This window comes from Gigantopelta aegis, chromosome 14 (assembly GCF_016097555.1).
Source record: "Gigantopelta aegis isolate Gae_Host chromosome 14, Gae_host_genome, whole genome shotgun sequence".
Classification (NCBI taxonomy): Eukaryota; Metazoa; Mollusca; class Gastropoda; order Neomphalida; family Peltospiridae; genus Gigantopelta; species Gigantopelta aegis.
The window spans coordinates 8,166,327-8,181,912 of record NC_054712.1 but is presented as its reverse complement, the minus strand read 5'-3'; the positions used below and the strand labels follow the sequence as shown (position 1 = coordinate 8,181,912).

At 36.1% G+C, this 15,586-nt stretch overlaps 1 protein-coding gene across 1 annotated transcript; it reads right to left on the bottom strand.

The window, feature by feature from the left end:
• Positions 1 to 1,371: 1,371 nt before the first annotated feature.
• Positions 1,372 to 14,428, bottom strand: LOC121388766 (NF-kappa-B inhibitor-interacting Ras-like protein 1). The gene is made up of 8 exons (XM_041520259.1): positions 14,363 to 14,428; positions 13,313 to 13,481; positions 12,398 to 12,493; positions 11,449 to 11,493; positions 8,523 to 8,618; positions 6,279 to 6,372; positions 5,010 to 5,096; positions 1,372 to 3,897 (listed from the first exon to the last, which is right to left on the bottom strand). The coding sequence occupies exons 2-8, from the start codon at positions 13,409 to 13,411 to the stop codon at positions 3,830 to 3,832; spliced, it is 585 nt and encodes a 194-aa protein (XP_041376193.1). The 5' UTR covers positions 13,412 to 13,481; positions 14,363 to 14,428; the 3' UTR covers positions 1,372 to 3,829.
• Between the last annotated feature and the right edge of the window lie 1,158 nt (positions 14,429 to 15,586).

The following is a 15,586-nucleotide window of genomic DNA, read 5'->3' as shown; positions in this document are numbered from 1 at the left end:
TAGGTTAGATTCATTCGTTTTCACTCACATTATCAACACAACTTCCAAGTTCTTTGTGCATGCAAATGTAGACTATGTATACACTTGTTATAATGTATGCTATGAAATGTAAATAATAAATAAAAAGCTGCTTAATTTATATTTTAGTTAGGCCATTCGATAATAAATACAAGTGTATAACATCTGACGATATATGTTTGTAAATAAATAAGTATAGTTAATTGTGTTGTCATTTTTAATACTTGTCAACTAACCTTACTGAAATTTCGACATCTCAAATCTAACATATAATGCCTAGCACACACGACCAAAATTTGTCGAAATGTTGCCCATGTGCACTAGGTTTAACCCGAAACATTTTCTTTATTAAAATCCAGTTGTGCTAAAGTTTAATAACCTAAAACAAAACAAAGGAACTTCTGAAATCCTTTGAATCAAAATTTATTTATTGACAACAAAGTATGACAAATATTGCACAAATTATTAAACAATGACTTGAGAAAGACCAGACTAGTCTATATCACTGGTGACTAGGGGTGTATTAATGCTACAAGTCATGATACAACATAAATCTAATTTCGGGCTCATGCAACGAAGGTTCAAATATTCTATAGGGAGCTTGCAATTCGACTGTCTTTGGGTTGTCCATGCAAAACAGTCATTTTAGTATGATATAAAACATATGGGCTACTCCTACCAAATAGCAAAAAGTTATCTTTTATATGCACTATTCCACACAGGACAGCACATACCATAGCCATATGTGGTGTTTCCAGGCAATTAAACTCGCCCACATACTAACCCAGACTAATATTACTTGGAGAGACCCAAGTGCTGCTATTGTAAGAAGTTTCTGACTAATAGATCCGTTTTATATTTCATATTAAATAAAGTTAGTTTGTTTTGTTTAACCACACCACTAGAGCACACTGATAAATCAATCATTGGCTATTGAATGTGAAACATTTGGTAATTTAGACGTAGTCTTCAATGGAAACCCACTACATTTTTCCATCAGTAGCTGCAAGCACATACCACGACCTTTGATACAATAGTGGTGGGGGCACTGGTTGGGATGAGAAAAAACCCAGTGGGTTCTATGAGGTTAGCATACACCGATATCCTTCATCTTTGACTGCTCAACCACCTTATGCACTTGAGGTCTCACTACACAGATCATGGTCCACTATAGTTCCTAACTGTGACAAGTTATGATTCACATGTTCACTTCTAGGAAATAGTGAAGCATTAAAACAATATGTATGTTTAATGGTAAGCCTTCTGGTTGTATTTTGCCCATGCCAATTTGTAATATTGTGCATTGACCTTTTGAGACATGGGTGTATAGTGCAAAAGACAGCTGGAATGAATCGGTTAATGAACCACCTGTTCGGACTGATACTACAGCCAGATGCGGTTATATAGCAAAAAAACAAAGACTGAAATGTTCTCAATTTTGGAGTGAAAATAAATACTTATATAATGTATGTTCGCAATAGTGTATGTTGTTGGTGCCAATGAGAATCCGTTCTATTGGCAATCTTCATTTGAAGTTGGGCCATTTAACATGACAGATGGCAGATGACATCTGTGTAGTGAGACCTAAGGTGATCTTGGTGCTAAGATTGCTTCATGGGATTCCGATTTCTAGAATTGCAAAATGATCATGCCCATTATATCGCATATAGGTATGGATAATATGTACTCAAGTACACTTTGTCACCAGGTCATCACATCCATTTAGGGAGCAGTTCATTACTAAAACATGGGACTAGTGTAGAGCTGCTCCCCTCTGATGCTGCTCTATAATATAACCCCACATACACAGTATAATGTGATAGTCTGTAAATACGTAACAAATTATTCAATATTAAATAACATTAAAATAAAAATGAGACTGCAAGGTAAAAATATTGTTTAACAATAATACAGTTGAGTTTTGTAATAAAAACTAGAGACGGTGTCAACTGAGATCCTTGATGCAGCATCAATAAAATAACAGAGACCCCATTCCTAATAATGTCCAGAGGTGGGAGGGATAGAAACATATACAGTGCATTTTTTTCAGTTTAAAACTACCTTGTGGTAGTAAAACATAGCGAGTTGATTCAGGGCACAGTAATATTATATAGGGTCTTATCCAGATGAAGTAAATAGAGAGGGCTGAGTATGGTGGTAAATTTGTGCCAAATTATTTTGTTGTTTATGCAATAGTTTTCCATCAAAAACAAAAAGGGTACTTTTCTTCCCTGTGATGACAGAACCTAGCACGTCATGTTTAACACATTGTGAGTGATCATGGGGAAAACAATGATCGTCAGGGGATTGCAATACCATTAATCATTGTAACATGTCTTATGTCTGTTAAATCATTATTATATAAACCGTAACTGATTAAATACACAATCATAAAAATTAGGGGAATAACCTAGTACCAAAAACAAAGAAAGTAACTAAATTTTGACAAAAAACTTTTTTTTAATAAACCACACCCCACCCCCAAAATGTTTACCAAAACCTTTTTTTAACAACACCCCATCCCCCAAATGACATTTACGTCTACATTTATATGGTCCTGGGCCCCTATTTTCGAAGCCATCTTAGCACTACGAAATCGTAAAACTATTGTAGGTTGTAACATCATTACAGCACACGCCATAGTGATGTCATAGCGTACAATGGTTTTACGATTTCGTAGGCTAAGATGGCTTCGAAAATATTGGCCATGATAATGATATAAACAATCAACATTATCAAGGGATTATCAATCTGGCTCCCCATCTCTCCCCTCAGACTAGTTCAAGAAGAGTAATGTTTAGCTCCCCTTAGCATGTGACTCTTAACATAATACTATAAACGGATTAATTTACCAGGGGTGGGAATTGGTGAACCGTAAAAAAAAAAAGGAAATCTAGAGGGCAAGGACACGCAATGTTCCATGAGAGGAAAACTGCGGATCCGAGGAGAATTCCCACCCCTGATTTATATAAATGGCATGAATGATCAGTATGATAATATAAATGGCTCCCCATAATCTAAGTTGGGAAGCAAATAATCACTACCCTCAATTTTTTCACATCGAAGTTTGCAATTTCACTAAAAAAACCAAAGTCACCAGTTTGTGCTAGATTTAACAAATAAATTCTTTGAAAAACAAACAGGAAAATGAGACAAATGAAAGCCAAGAGTATGAATACTGCTAGTTTGGTGATGAGCGTGTTATGATGTAATTCCACTGAATACATTCACAATTATGATTCATTGTGTAGTCACTTCTTTAATCATGATATTAGAGAGGCTTTGCAAATACACGATTACTGCTATGGACAGCAGCGATAGCTAATCATAATGGGCTGCATGTATAAAGCCTGTCTGGAAACATTTAAACTAATGTTAGCTAAAAATTAACACACTTTTCCAATCTATGACTACCTCACCTGAACAGGCATGTGTGCGTAAAATTATGGGGGGTGTGGGTGTGGGTGTGGGTGTGGGTGTGGGTGTGGGTCCAGACTGGCAAACAATGTTTCTACTGGGGTTTGAGTCATGATCCCCCAGAAAATATGTTTTAAAAACAGAAGAAAATTTGCTTTATGCAAGACAGGTGGGTTTCTACCCTCAACCCCACATGCATGTGCCTAATTCAGTTTTATACAAAAATATCAATAAGTGGGATCCAGTGATGTACTGGGTAGCTGGTTGAATAAATTACATTTCACCACAAACTTATTTTCAGGTAATATTTCAGCGAGTTGATTTTACAACCTGACATGTGCAATCCTGCCTATAAAAGTGAATGATGAGACAAGTGATAAAAATCCCACACAGACTAGGATTCTGTGACAAGAGTATTGGAGGAAGCCTTGGCCTTACGACTTGGTAGAAACGTGGATTTACCTGGTAACAAAGGAGAAGAAAAAAAGTTAGTTTACAGATATACAATATAATTATACACAAAGGGTTTATGCTGTTAATTGCTAAATTACTAAATGCAAATTAAAGTTGGATTTGTCAAATACTTCTCATTACCACATTCAATTCACCCAAAATTTACATTTTGAAAATAGCATACAGCCATTTTTGCTCCGTCTCTCTTTTTTTTTTGCTAATTAAAAACTAGTTTTTTTTGTTGTTTTCCTGATCAAATACTAAAAATTGCTAATATAGGTTTTGGGTCCAATTTAAATTCTGTATACACATTATTTGTAAAGCGATTTGCAAAAATATCTGCATAAATTTACATTCTAAAAAGAGGTTTAAATATCTATATATATAAAGAATGACTGATGTAAAATATGTTGCAGACTTGGTTTGGTTTCTGGTGTACATACATAAAAAACCTCATACTGAATTAGTATTAAAGGTAGAATTAACAACAGTTAGTACATAGTCTTATTAATTCAAATTCTTCCCAAGTTCATGTATATTCTAACCAATTGTATCATCAGATGCTGATCGTTGGAAAAACTACATGAGTGGCTGTTAGATACCATTTATCTTATGAGTTGTTTTAAAATGTATCTAATGAATGAAAGCAAGTTTGATACCTTTTTAAATGAGTTGTAAGATAAATGGTATCTAACGGAGTGGAATGTATTATTCTATTTCTTACATATCCTCAGAAACCAGGTTTTAAGCAAATTGTAACATCTTTTTCGAATAAAAATTATTTGTAGCCCTTGCACTTATGCATCACAGACAAATGATTGTCAGGTTAACTATACGTCATGGGGTAATCAATTTAGATTGTGCTGTTTTTTCATTGGATGCATGGCATTGGTGACCTGGTCATCACCTTGGAGTAGCCAGTCATATGTCTTGAAATTTTTAACACATGTACATGGTTAAACAAGTATGTGTTATCAAAAATAATGAATGATGTTTTCACCAATGGGTGTATAAGAAAAACCGATGATGAAATTGCAACCAATTTCCACCATTAATTCAGTACTGGTAAATGATTTTACAGACTGAGAAAGAGAGATTACTACTTTAACATAGATACATACTTGTAGGTGCAGTCATCTTTGACGCTAGCCACTGAAACGGGTCTACAAGTGACTGGCGGCAGCTGACGTTTACCTCCCACAGTCGAACTACAAACAGATGTGAATAACACTTTCATTAGGAAAAAATTTGTTTTGCGATCATTGGCTATTGCATATCAAACATTTGCTAATTCTGACATATACCGTATATTCTTGAATAGAGGCCTGCCTGGATTAGAGGCCGGGTCTCACAGAGTCTCGAAAAAAATAAAGATCGCTTTGAAAATCCCTAGCCTGCCTTCTATAAAGGCCAACTTCTTGTACTGTAGGTTTGCCAGGTTAATGACCATGTTTACACTGTACTTTACATTGCATAAGGTCAAAAGCTTATAATTACATGGCGAGAACAGGAAAGGAGAAGAGTTTTTCATTTCTCAGTAAGATAAGAGGTTTCCACATGTACAGAATATTTTAGCATGCCAAAAAATAGAAGTCTACCTTGAATAGTACACAGTAGTTTTAGTTACCTACAGAGTTATCTGGGGTGGGACGTAGCCCAATGGTACAGCGCTCGCTCGATGCACAGTCGGTGTGGGATTGATCCCCATCGGTGGGCCCATTGGGCTATTTCTCATTCCAGCCAGTGCACCACGACTGGTATATCAAAGGCCATGGTATGTACTACCCTGTCTGTGGGATGGTGTATATAAAAGATCCCTTGCTGCTAATCAAAAAGAGTAGTTCATGAAGTGGCGACAGTGGGTTTCCTCTCTCAATATCTGTGTGGTCCGTAACCATATGTCTGACGCCATATAACGTAAATAAAATGTGTTGAGTGTGTTGTTAAATAAAACATTTTTTTTTTTTTTTTTTTTTAGTTATTTATCTTACCTTTTTCCTTTGAGGCCCAGTCTTGAGCTGTGTTACCTACAGAGTTGTCTACCTTACCTTTCTCCTTGAAGGCCCAGGCTTGAGCTGTGTTACCTACTGAGTTGTCTATCTTACCTTTCTCCTTGGAGGCCCAGGCTTGAGCTGTGTTACCTACAGAGTTGTCTATCTTACCTTTCTCCTTGGAGGCCCAGGCTTGAGCTGGGTTACCTGCAGAGTTGTCTATCTTACCTTTCTCCTTGGAGGCCCAGGCCTGAGCTGTGTTACCTACAGAGTTGTCTATCTTACCTTTCTCCTTGGAGGCCCAGGCTTGAGCTGTGTTACCTACAGAGTTGTCTATCTTACCTTTCTGCTTGGAGGCCCAGGCTTGAGTTGTGTTACCTACAGAGTTGTCTATCTTACCTTTCTCCTTGGAGGCCCAGGCTTGAGCTGTGTTGTAGTCCACCTGCCGCTGATCTGCCAGATCGGTTTTGTTACCCAAGGCAATGATGTGTATCTGGAAAATCATCAAGTCAAAACCACTTCAACATGACCGGCCTCAGTGCTGTAGTGGTTAAGCCATCAGAGTTAAGACTGGTTTTCATCCTGGTACCGCCTCCCACCCAGAGGGAGTTTAACGACTCTATGGTTAGACGTAAGACCACTACACTGACCTCTACACTGACCTCTCTCTTACTAACCACTAACCCACTGTCCTGGACAGACAGCCAAGATACCTGAGGTGTGTGCCCAGGACTGCTTGCTTGGACCTTATTTGGATATAAGCACGAAAATAAATAAGTACAAACAACAACAATTTCAACACTTAGGTCGGAATGGATATTCACTTAGTTGTGTATTTTTCAACTGATAAATTTAAAACTGTTTCTACTTTTTTAATAACTTCCGAGATTGGTACATAATAACTTTAGTATTCTCTAGCTTTATCCTGTTCCACGGCTAACTCTGGTACTTGCCAAATTCATCAATTGCGAATTTTAAAAACTGGAAAATATCTGATATATTTTGTACAAAATAACTGGGTTTCTGCAATTTTTTAAGTTTAATAAATAATTTGGTGAACATTTATAATCACCCAAAGTTTATATAAAGAAGTTTGTTTTGTTTAATGACACCACTAGAGCACATTGATTAATTAATCATCGGCTATTGGATGTCAAACATTTGGTAATTCTGACTCGTAGTCAACAGAAAAAATACGCTACATTTTCCTAATGCAGAAAGGGATCTTTTATATGCACTTTCCCACAGACAGGAAAGCCTTTCACCAGTTGTGGTGCACTGGTTGGAATGAGAAAAAACCCAGTCAGTTGAACAGATTTACTGAGGTGGTTCGATCCTGCGATGCAAACACCTCAGGTGAGTGCTCAACCGACTAAGCCAAATTCCGCCCGTGTTTATACAAGGGGGTTGGGTTTAGAAACCTGCCAATGTCCGACAGTCAAACAAATGCCAAGTATTGTGTCTAAAATACAGTTTCCTAAATCTGAAGCCACAGAACTTTACATGTGTATTTTGATCTTTTTCAACTTCACCCATAACATTAAATACATGTTGAACGAAACATTAAAAGAAGAAAACAAAATCCCCTATCTAAAACTGGCCCATTCAAGATATGTGTTTGTGTTGATGGGTGGGTTAATGTCACCATACCTTTTTAAAAACAATTTAATTATTCAAAATCAACATTTTTAATGTCTGCTTTTAGATGGGAGGGGGGGGGGGGGTTAGCCTTGAATGAGAATGTTTTCAAACCCTACCAATATAATACTGACAATGGAAGTGTTTTTACAACTTGTGAAGTCTGGCAAAAAAAGGGAGATAACCACATGAATTGTGTGTTTGATACACTATACAAAGCTACATCCACAGTGGTTATCCCCAAATGGATTAAAATGCATTATATTGTGGATATAAACCAGTGGTACATACAATTGTACATGAGGCCTAAAAAAATGTGTTGTTCTGGGAACCTCATCCAAACTGATGAAAAAGGATCAACTCTAAAATGGTTTTTAAAATTTAACATATAGATGAAAGGAGTACATACGGTATGTAACGTTTTATCTGGACCCATAGAGGTGAATGTAATAATAAAAAAAGCAGCTGATATACCCTAATTTTTACGGCATATTCCTGGACACACATTGTTTTTAGGCCTGAAGTTATAACTGTTTGAAACACTAAAGACTGGTTTTCTCAAATTGACAACTCATTGACGTAACAAACTTTTGTAAAAACACTTCAGTTGTGAACATCCCAGGGCTTCTAGAATTTTTATAAAATCCACTAGACATGGGATCAGTGATTTAAAAAATTTACTAGCCACGATTAAAAATTAACTAGTCCTACTTTACTTTAAGTTCATAATTTTTTTTACTAAATAATAGTAATAATCAGATATGTCACATACACAGGGAGATGGAGCTTAAAAACAGTAACATTGGGGGTTGTGGTGGGGAAAGGATATTCATATTTATAAAATAAGACTTGATTGCACATTTGACCCAAAACATTCACTAGCCGTTGGGCATGGCAATAGTAGTTATTTACTAGCCCAACATTGAATATTACTAGCCATGGGAGTGGGGCTACCATAATCTAAAATCCTTGGATCATCCCTTTATAATATGTTGTATTACTTACATCTCTTTTATCATGATGCTTGTCAATGTCCTTCTTCAACTTGTCCAGCCTTTTAAACGATTCAAAATTGGTTATGTCGTACACCATCACAAAAGCCTGCGAGGAAAATTATTTACCATGAGACAAATGTGTTGTTCAAAGACGTGTACCATCTTTCAATTTTATTTTTTCTAAACACATTACTCTAGCCAATGATGTACCTAATGGAGCTATACAAAATTTAAAAGTGCTCTTTTTGTTTAAATGGAGAAAACCGTATATTATTGTGAACAAAAAGATAAAATTTTCTCACATCAGGGTAATTCAGGAAATCTATTAATGGAGATAGGTCAACAGATGAATAGAACAGAAAGATCTAGACAATATTAAACAAGTTCCTGTGTAAGACTGTTTATATTACCAAAGAGTGTGTTTTTAATTGTACATCATGAGGGAAAACGAGTGATGTACAATTAAGAACACACATTGTAATATAAATGGTCTGAAAGAGAAATGAGTAAAGAATTTTATTTATTACATCACAATAAAATTGCACAGCATTACTTCGAAAATAACTAAAGAAAGAAAGAAAAATGTTTTATTTAACGATGCACTCAACACATTTTATTTACGGTTATATAGTGTTAGACATATGGGGACCACATAGATTTTGAGAGGAAACCCGCTGTTGCCACTACATGGGCTACTCTTTTTGATTAGCAGCAAGGGGATCTTTTATTTGCGCTTCCCACAGGCAGGATAGCACGAACCATGGCCTTTGTTGAACCAGTTATGGATCACTGGTCGGTGCAAGTGGTTTACACCTACCCATTGAGCCTTGCGGAGCACTCACTCAGGGTTTGGAGTCGGTATCTGGATTAAAAACCCATGCCTCGACTGGGATCCGAACCCAGTACCTACCAGCCTGTAGACCGATGGCCTAACCACGACGCCACCGAGGCCGGTAAAATAACTAAAGAAGACATCATGTTGTTTTCACCTCATTTAGATATCTATCAATGAAACTGAATTCCTACACCACACATCTATCAATGAAATTTACACAAACAATATTATAAACAAATTCAAGGCTAAAACAAATTAACATATAAATTTTGTTAAATTATGCTGCTAACATTAATTATAAAAATTGACAGCATGTATTTTTTCCAATTTAAAAATATGAATCGAAAGAACCATGTGCACACTTTTGGCATGAAGATACATGCGATGTTGTACTGTGACACAGTCGATCACCTGATTAGAGGTCATGACCTCTCAAAAGGCATATTCCACAATGTGAAGAGACTATAAATATCACATGGGTATTTATTCCTCCACGGTGTAATAACTTTTTTGTTCTCACATCAGGTAATCTATTAATGGAGATAGGTCGACAGACGAATAGAACAAAAAGATAAAATTTTCTCATATCAGGTTAATTTAGGTAGTCTGTTAATGAAGATAGCTGGCCTAATGAATAGAATAAAAAGATAAAATTTTCTCATATCACGGTAATAGAGAATACATGAGTGGCCGTTTGATACCATTTATCTCACGAGTTGTTTTAAAATGTATCTAACAAGTGAACATGAGTTTGATACGTATTAAAACGACGTGTGAGATAAATGGTATCTAACGGACACGAATGTATTATTCTATTTCTTACATATCCTCAAAAACCAGGTTTTAAACAAATTATAACATCTTTGGCTTTTAGTCACCCATTGCTACATGCTAACCTGTTTTGTAACACAGCTTCATCTGTGCAATAAAAATGGCGTTGGAAGGTGGCAAAAAAATGGGGGGGGGGGGGGGGGGGGGCCACACACATGTATCTATCTGTGTAGTGAGACCTTAGACAAAGGGACTAGCACGCTACATCAGCTGCTGGTTTTTACCTGTAAGTTACATTAAACATATTGATAACATTGGGAACTAGTTAAACTGCTCGACTATTTTCGTTTTGAACTTCATAGTCATTGGGGTTTTATGTATTTTAAAATTTTAAAAAGTTTAATGTAAAATCTTTTTAGGTAAATATTGCGTCAAATACGCAGGATTCCTGCGTCATGTAAAACCCTGAATAATGCATGGTGTTCTCACCAATGGGTGTGTAAGAAATTCTGGTAATCTATTAATGGAGATAGCTGGCCTAAAGAATAGAACAAAAAGATAAAATTTTCTCACATCAGGGTAATTCAGGTAATCTATTAATGGAGATAGCTGGCCTAAAGTATAGAACAAAAAGATAACATTTTCTCACATCAGGGTAATTCAGGTAATCTATTAATGGAGATAGCTGGCCTAATGAATAGAAGAAGATAACATTTTCTCACATCGGGGTAATTCAGGTAATCTATTAATGGAGATAGCTGGCCTAATGAATAGAACAAAAAGATAACATTTTCTCACATCGGGGTAATTCAGGTAATATATTAATGGAGATAGCTGGCCTAATGAATAGAACAAGAAGATAACATTTTCTCACATCGGGGTAATTCAGGTAATCTATTAATGGAGATAGCTGGCCTAATGAATAGAACAAAAAGATAACATTTTCTCACATCGGGGTAATTCAGGTAATCTATTAATGGAGATAGCTGGCCTAATGAATAGAACAAGAAGATAACATTTTCTCACATCGGGGTAATTCAGGTAATCTGTTAATGGAGATAGCTGGCCTAATGAATAGAACAAGAAGATAACATTTTCTCACATCGGGGTAATTCGGGTAATCTATTAATGGAGATAGCTGGCCTAATGAATAGAACAAGAAGATAACATTTTCTCACATCGGGGTAATTCGGGTAATCTATTAATGGAGATAGCTGGCCTAATGAATAGAACAAGAAGATAAAATTTTCTCACATCGGGGTAATTCGGGTAATCTATTAATGGAGATAGCTGGCCTAATGAATAGAACAAAAAGATAAAATTTTCTCACATCAGGGTAATTTAGGTAATGCTTGTGTGTTTCGTTACTTCCATCCTGTAAAGAATTAAAAAGAAAACAAGTATTAGAAACATGTCTAGGTTGAATATGATTTTTATGTCAACAAGTGATGTGTAAAAACCATATTTTCACAAACTGCAAAGCAATAAGTGAAAAATGGTTTTCACACATCACAAGTTGACTTAAAAATCGTATTCGAAAAAATGCCATGAAATGGTCTATTTATTATATACGTCGTTCATAATTTTAAAAAATATCTTTCGCTTTTTGTTAATATATTTCGCTTGTCCTATCAAAAAAACATAATGACATGATATATTTCTTCCGATGGAACTTTTCCCGAAAATTTACTTGACCATAGACTTTTAAAAAGAACTTTGAATATAAATTATCTTTATTTAATTATTAAATTAACATGTATTTCATAATACTGCTGTGCAAAAATACCTGACAAAGTGATCCTCCAAAACCCACACAAAATCAAAACGAATCGAATGCCGTTAAATTTTAACTTACATTCAATGACAGGACACTGTGTCATCATTATTTAGCTTCGTATTCAATTTGTTTTGGATATTTTATTGTAATTGTACTTCATATCCCTTTTTTAACAGTACAGTTATTTAAATTACATTTTTTTATTTTTCAAATATGATCAGATGCATTGGTAATCATCAAATGTAAATACAAAGAAACGAGACAAAGGGAGATAATTTAATCATGCACTTTTACAAAAAAGTAAATATGATTTCTATATTTGCACTGTAGCTAAAATACAGTAAAAATATGACTTTTCACTGAGTATCACTTTTATGGTTTCTGCCGATCTATACAGTTCATTCTTATGTATGCAATAAACCTTTTTATTTAAGGTGATCTTAGCACTAAGATAGCTTCATGGAACAGGGCCTTGATTAACAGAATTGTATTTTGACCATACCAGTCCACTGATGTCGTAAATTCTGATTTTTTCTTTTTGTCCGCGGTCGGTATCTACCACAGCAGTGTAAATATCCTCTATCGTTGGAATCATTGGCTGAAAGGCATAAATAAAATGTTTTATAAAAATGTAATATAGTGACGTTTTAACATTTTATACAAAAATTGTCCAACTTCAGGGCTTGAACTTAACGACAGCACGAGCATGTAATTGACATATTTGAAAAATGAATTGGTGTAAGTCAGGGGTTTGTTGATGACAGTATTTTGCCAAGTGGTGTATCAAAATTATTGTTATATGTTGAAGGAATAATGTTTGGTTTTTAATTTTGAGTTTGTTTTTTATAAATATCATTAGTTTAAAATTGTTTTAGGCAGGCTCAAAATTGCCACAGATGAACATTTTGCGTATGGAAAAAACATTTTAAACTTGCTGTAGGTAACCCTGAACTTGTCAAAAGTAGTTAAAGACAAAGGCAAAAACAAAAAATTGTCCAGCTTCTCAAAAGCAGTTATAGGTGGATGACATGTAGCGAGACCCCTGGGTGGATATATTGCAATTTTTCCTCCCTGCTCCCCTCAAGAAACGAAAAGAAAGAACATTTTACGTAACAACACCACAGCATATTTTAAACTCGGTTAAATTAGATGACTAACATACATGTACATGTACACGACCAAGTCTGTGAATATGGGTATAGTTGTGGTAAAATTGAAAAATATATATATTTCATTGTTTGATAGCCAGTGGCCCTTTAATATGACAATTTTACCAAATGTTTGACATCCAATAGCTGATTATTAATAAATCAATGTGCTCTAGTGATATTGTTAAACAAAACAAATTTTAACTTTTCTACCACTGAGCTACATAACAGATCCTGCTCAGTTACATGAAAGGTATCTTTTGACTTACCGATCCAATGGCGTGGTTTGCGTAAAGAAGTTGTTCTATTATCGCCGTCTTTCCGGTACCATTCATGCCACAAAACAAAACCTTGCTGATCTTAACCATGTTGCCGTTTGTGAGACGCTCTTATTCACACACAATGTTGCATCCTGTTCAGGATGAACAAATCCATGACCTAAGCCAATGAAAAACAATAGTAATATAAAGAAAAGGACTATTTGTTTAATAACACTTCGGCACATTTTTCATCACTTGATGATCATTTCAATGTTGTATTTTCAAAAATAATTTAGTGAAGACAGAGAGAGACAGACAGACAGACAGACAGAGAGAGAGAGAGAGAGAGAGAGAGAGAGAGAGAGAGAGAGAGAGAGAGAGAGAGAGAGAGAGAGAGAGAGAGAGAGAGAGAGATGGAGAAATGGTTTATTTAACAACACACTCAGCACATTTTATTTACGGATATATGGCGTCGGACATGGTTAAGGACCACACAGATATTGAGGGAGGAAACCCACTGTCGCCACTTCATGGGCTACTCTTTTTGATAACAGCAAGGGATCTTTTATATGCACTATCCCAGACAGGATAACGCATACCACAGCCTTTGATGTACCAGTCGTGGTGCACTGGCTGGAGCAAGAAATATCCCAATGGGCCCACTGACGGGGATCGATCCCAAACCAACCGCACATCAAGCGAGCACTTTACCAATGGGCTACGTCTCGCCCAGTGAGAGGGAGGGAGAGAGAGAGAGGGAGGGAGGGAGCGAGAGAAATACGAGAAAATGAAAGTGAGAGAAAGGGAGAGAGGATGTTTTACTTTTACAAGACAGTATATAACATTATTATATAATGGTCTTTGGTGTACCAGTTTGGTCTAGTATTGGCAAGACTGCACTGACTGAGCTGCACAAATGCCACAAACACTGAGCTCGAACAATTTGTACAGTGCATTGTTTAATTAGCAATACAAATAAAGAAAATAATGTCCCCTGTTTCATGTTCTCTCGCTTTCACACAATAAATTTATTGTTAAAATTAAGTCATATTAAAATACCAGCTCGTTCTCTTGAAAACTTATTTTCTTCTTTTTTTGTTTTGGCTTCCCCTCATACCACTTCCGGTATTAAGTTATCTCCCCTTTACCAATGACTTTTCAGCTGCGTTTAGCGATAATGAATGACGCTAACGTTCGCGAAGTATTTAATAGGTTACCGGTACCGTAAAACATAAGATACCTAGCAAAACTGTGTCATTTGATTTTTTAACGTTCTGTATCTACCCCAGCTTGATGATCCATATGCTAATTTACACCAGAAATGTACATGGCACTCATACGTAGCAAGGGGGTTGAGTGCTCGGCTAAGCCTAAGGTGTTTGCGTTGCAGGATCGAACGACCTCGGTGATTTGTTTCTCGTCTTAACCAGTGGACCACAACTGGTCAAAGCCCTTGGTATGTGCTTTCTTGCATGTGGGAAAGTGCATATAAAAGATCCATTGCTGCTAATGGAAAATGTATCCGGGTTTCCTTTGATGACTACCAGTCATAATTACCAAATGTTTGACATGCAATAGCTGATGGTTAATTAATCATTGTGCTCTAATGGTGCAGTACTTACTAATTATGTCTTATGGCTTAACCATAACACCACAGCTATATAGGGTTACAAACAAATCACTACATTTTTACCTGGATTTTTTTACTAAATAGGCCTACTGTGTGTAGAATGATGGAAATACATTATAGTGAAATGGTTTCAGGCCAGCTCATTTTACCCAAATTTGAGGAGTTGCTCTAGCACTGCGGGGGGGGGGGGGGGGGGGGGGGGGGCAGTTGCCCTGCCTCCTGTTTCACACACTTATGTTTATACCATCTTAATTAATGATGTAAATTATGCTATCCAAGAAATGGACAAGTCACTTATGTTGAACTAAGCACCACGGCCTGTAGCCAAAGAACCACCAAAATGATAACAAAATCAATTATTGTGATCAAAACTATGGCATATTTCTAAACATAATAATGATAATTATTATTATTGAATTTTTGTGTGTGTGATAACCTTTTTAAATTAATAACAACGTATTTGGTATAAATCCATATTCCTTACAGGGGTGGTACGTAGCCCAGTGGTAAAACGCTCGCTTGATGCACAGTCGGTCTAGGATCGATCCCCGTTGGTTGGCCCATTGGGCTATTTCTCACTCTTAGCCGGTGCACCATGACTAGTATATCATAGGCCATAGTATGTGCTATCCTGTGTGGGATGGTGCATATAA

Excerpts from the sequence above, each read along its gene's own strand:
- LOC121388766 (XM_041520259.1), bottom strand. The coding sequence starts at position 13,411 with ATGGTTAAGATCAGCAAGGTTTTGTTTTGTGGCATGAATGGTACCGGA. Across the intron at positions 5,097-6,278 it reads CTGGGCCTCCAAGGAGAAAG|TTCGACTGTGGGAGGTAAAC; the intron begins GTAAGATAGACA and ends ATCTGTTTGTAG. Across the intron at positions 3,898-5,009 it reads AAAGATGACTGCACCTACAA|GTAAATCCACGTTTCTACCA; the intron begins GTATGTATCTAT and ends CTTTGTTACCAG.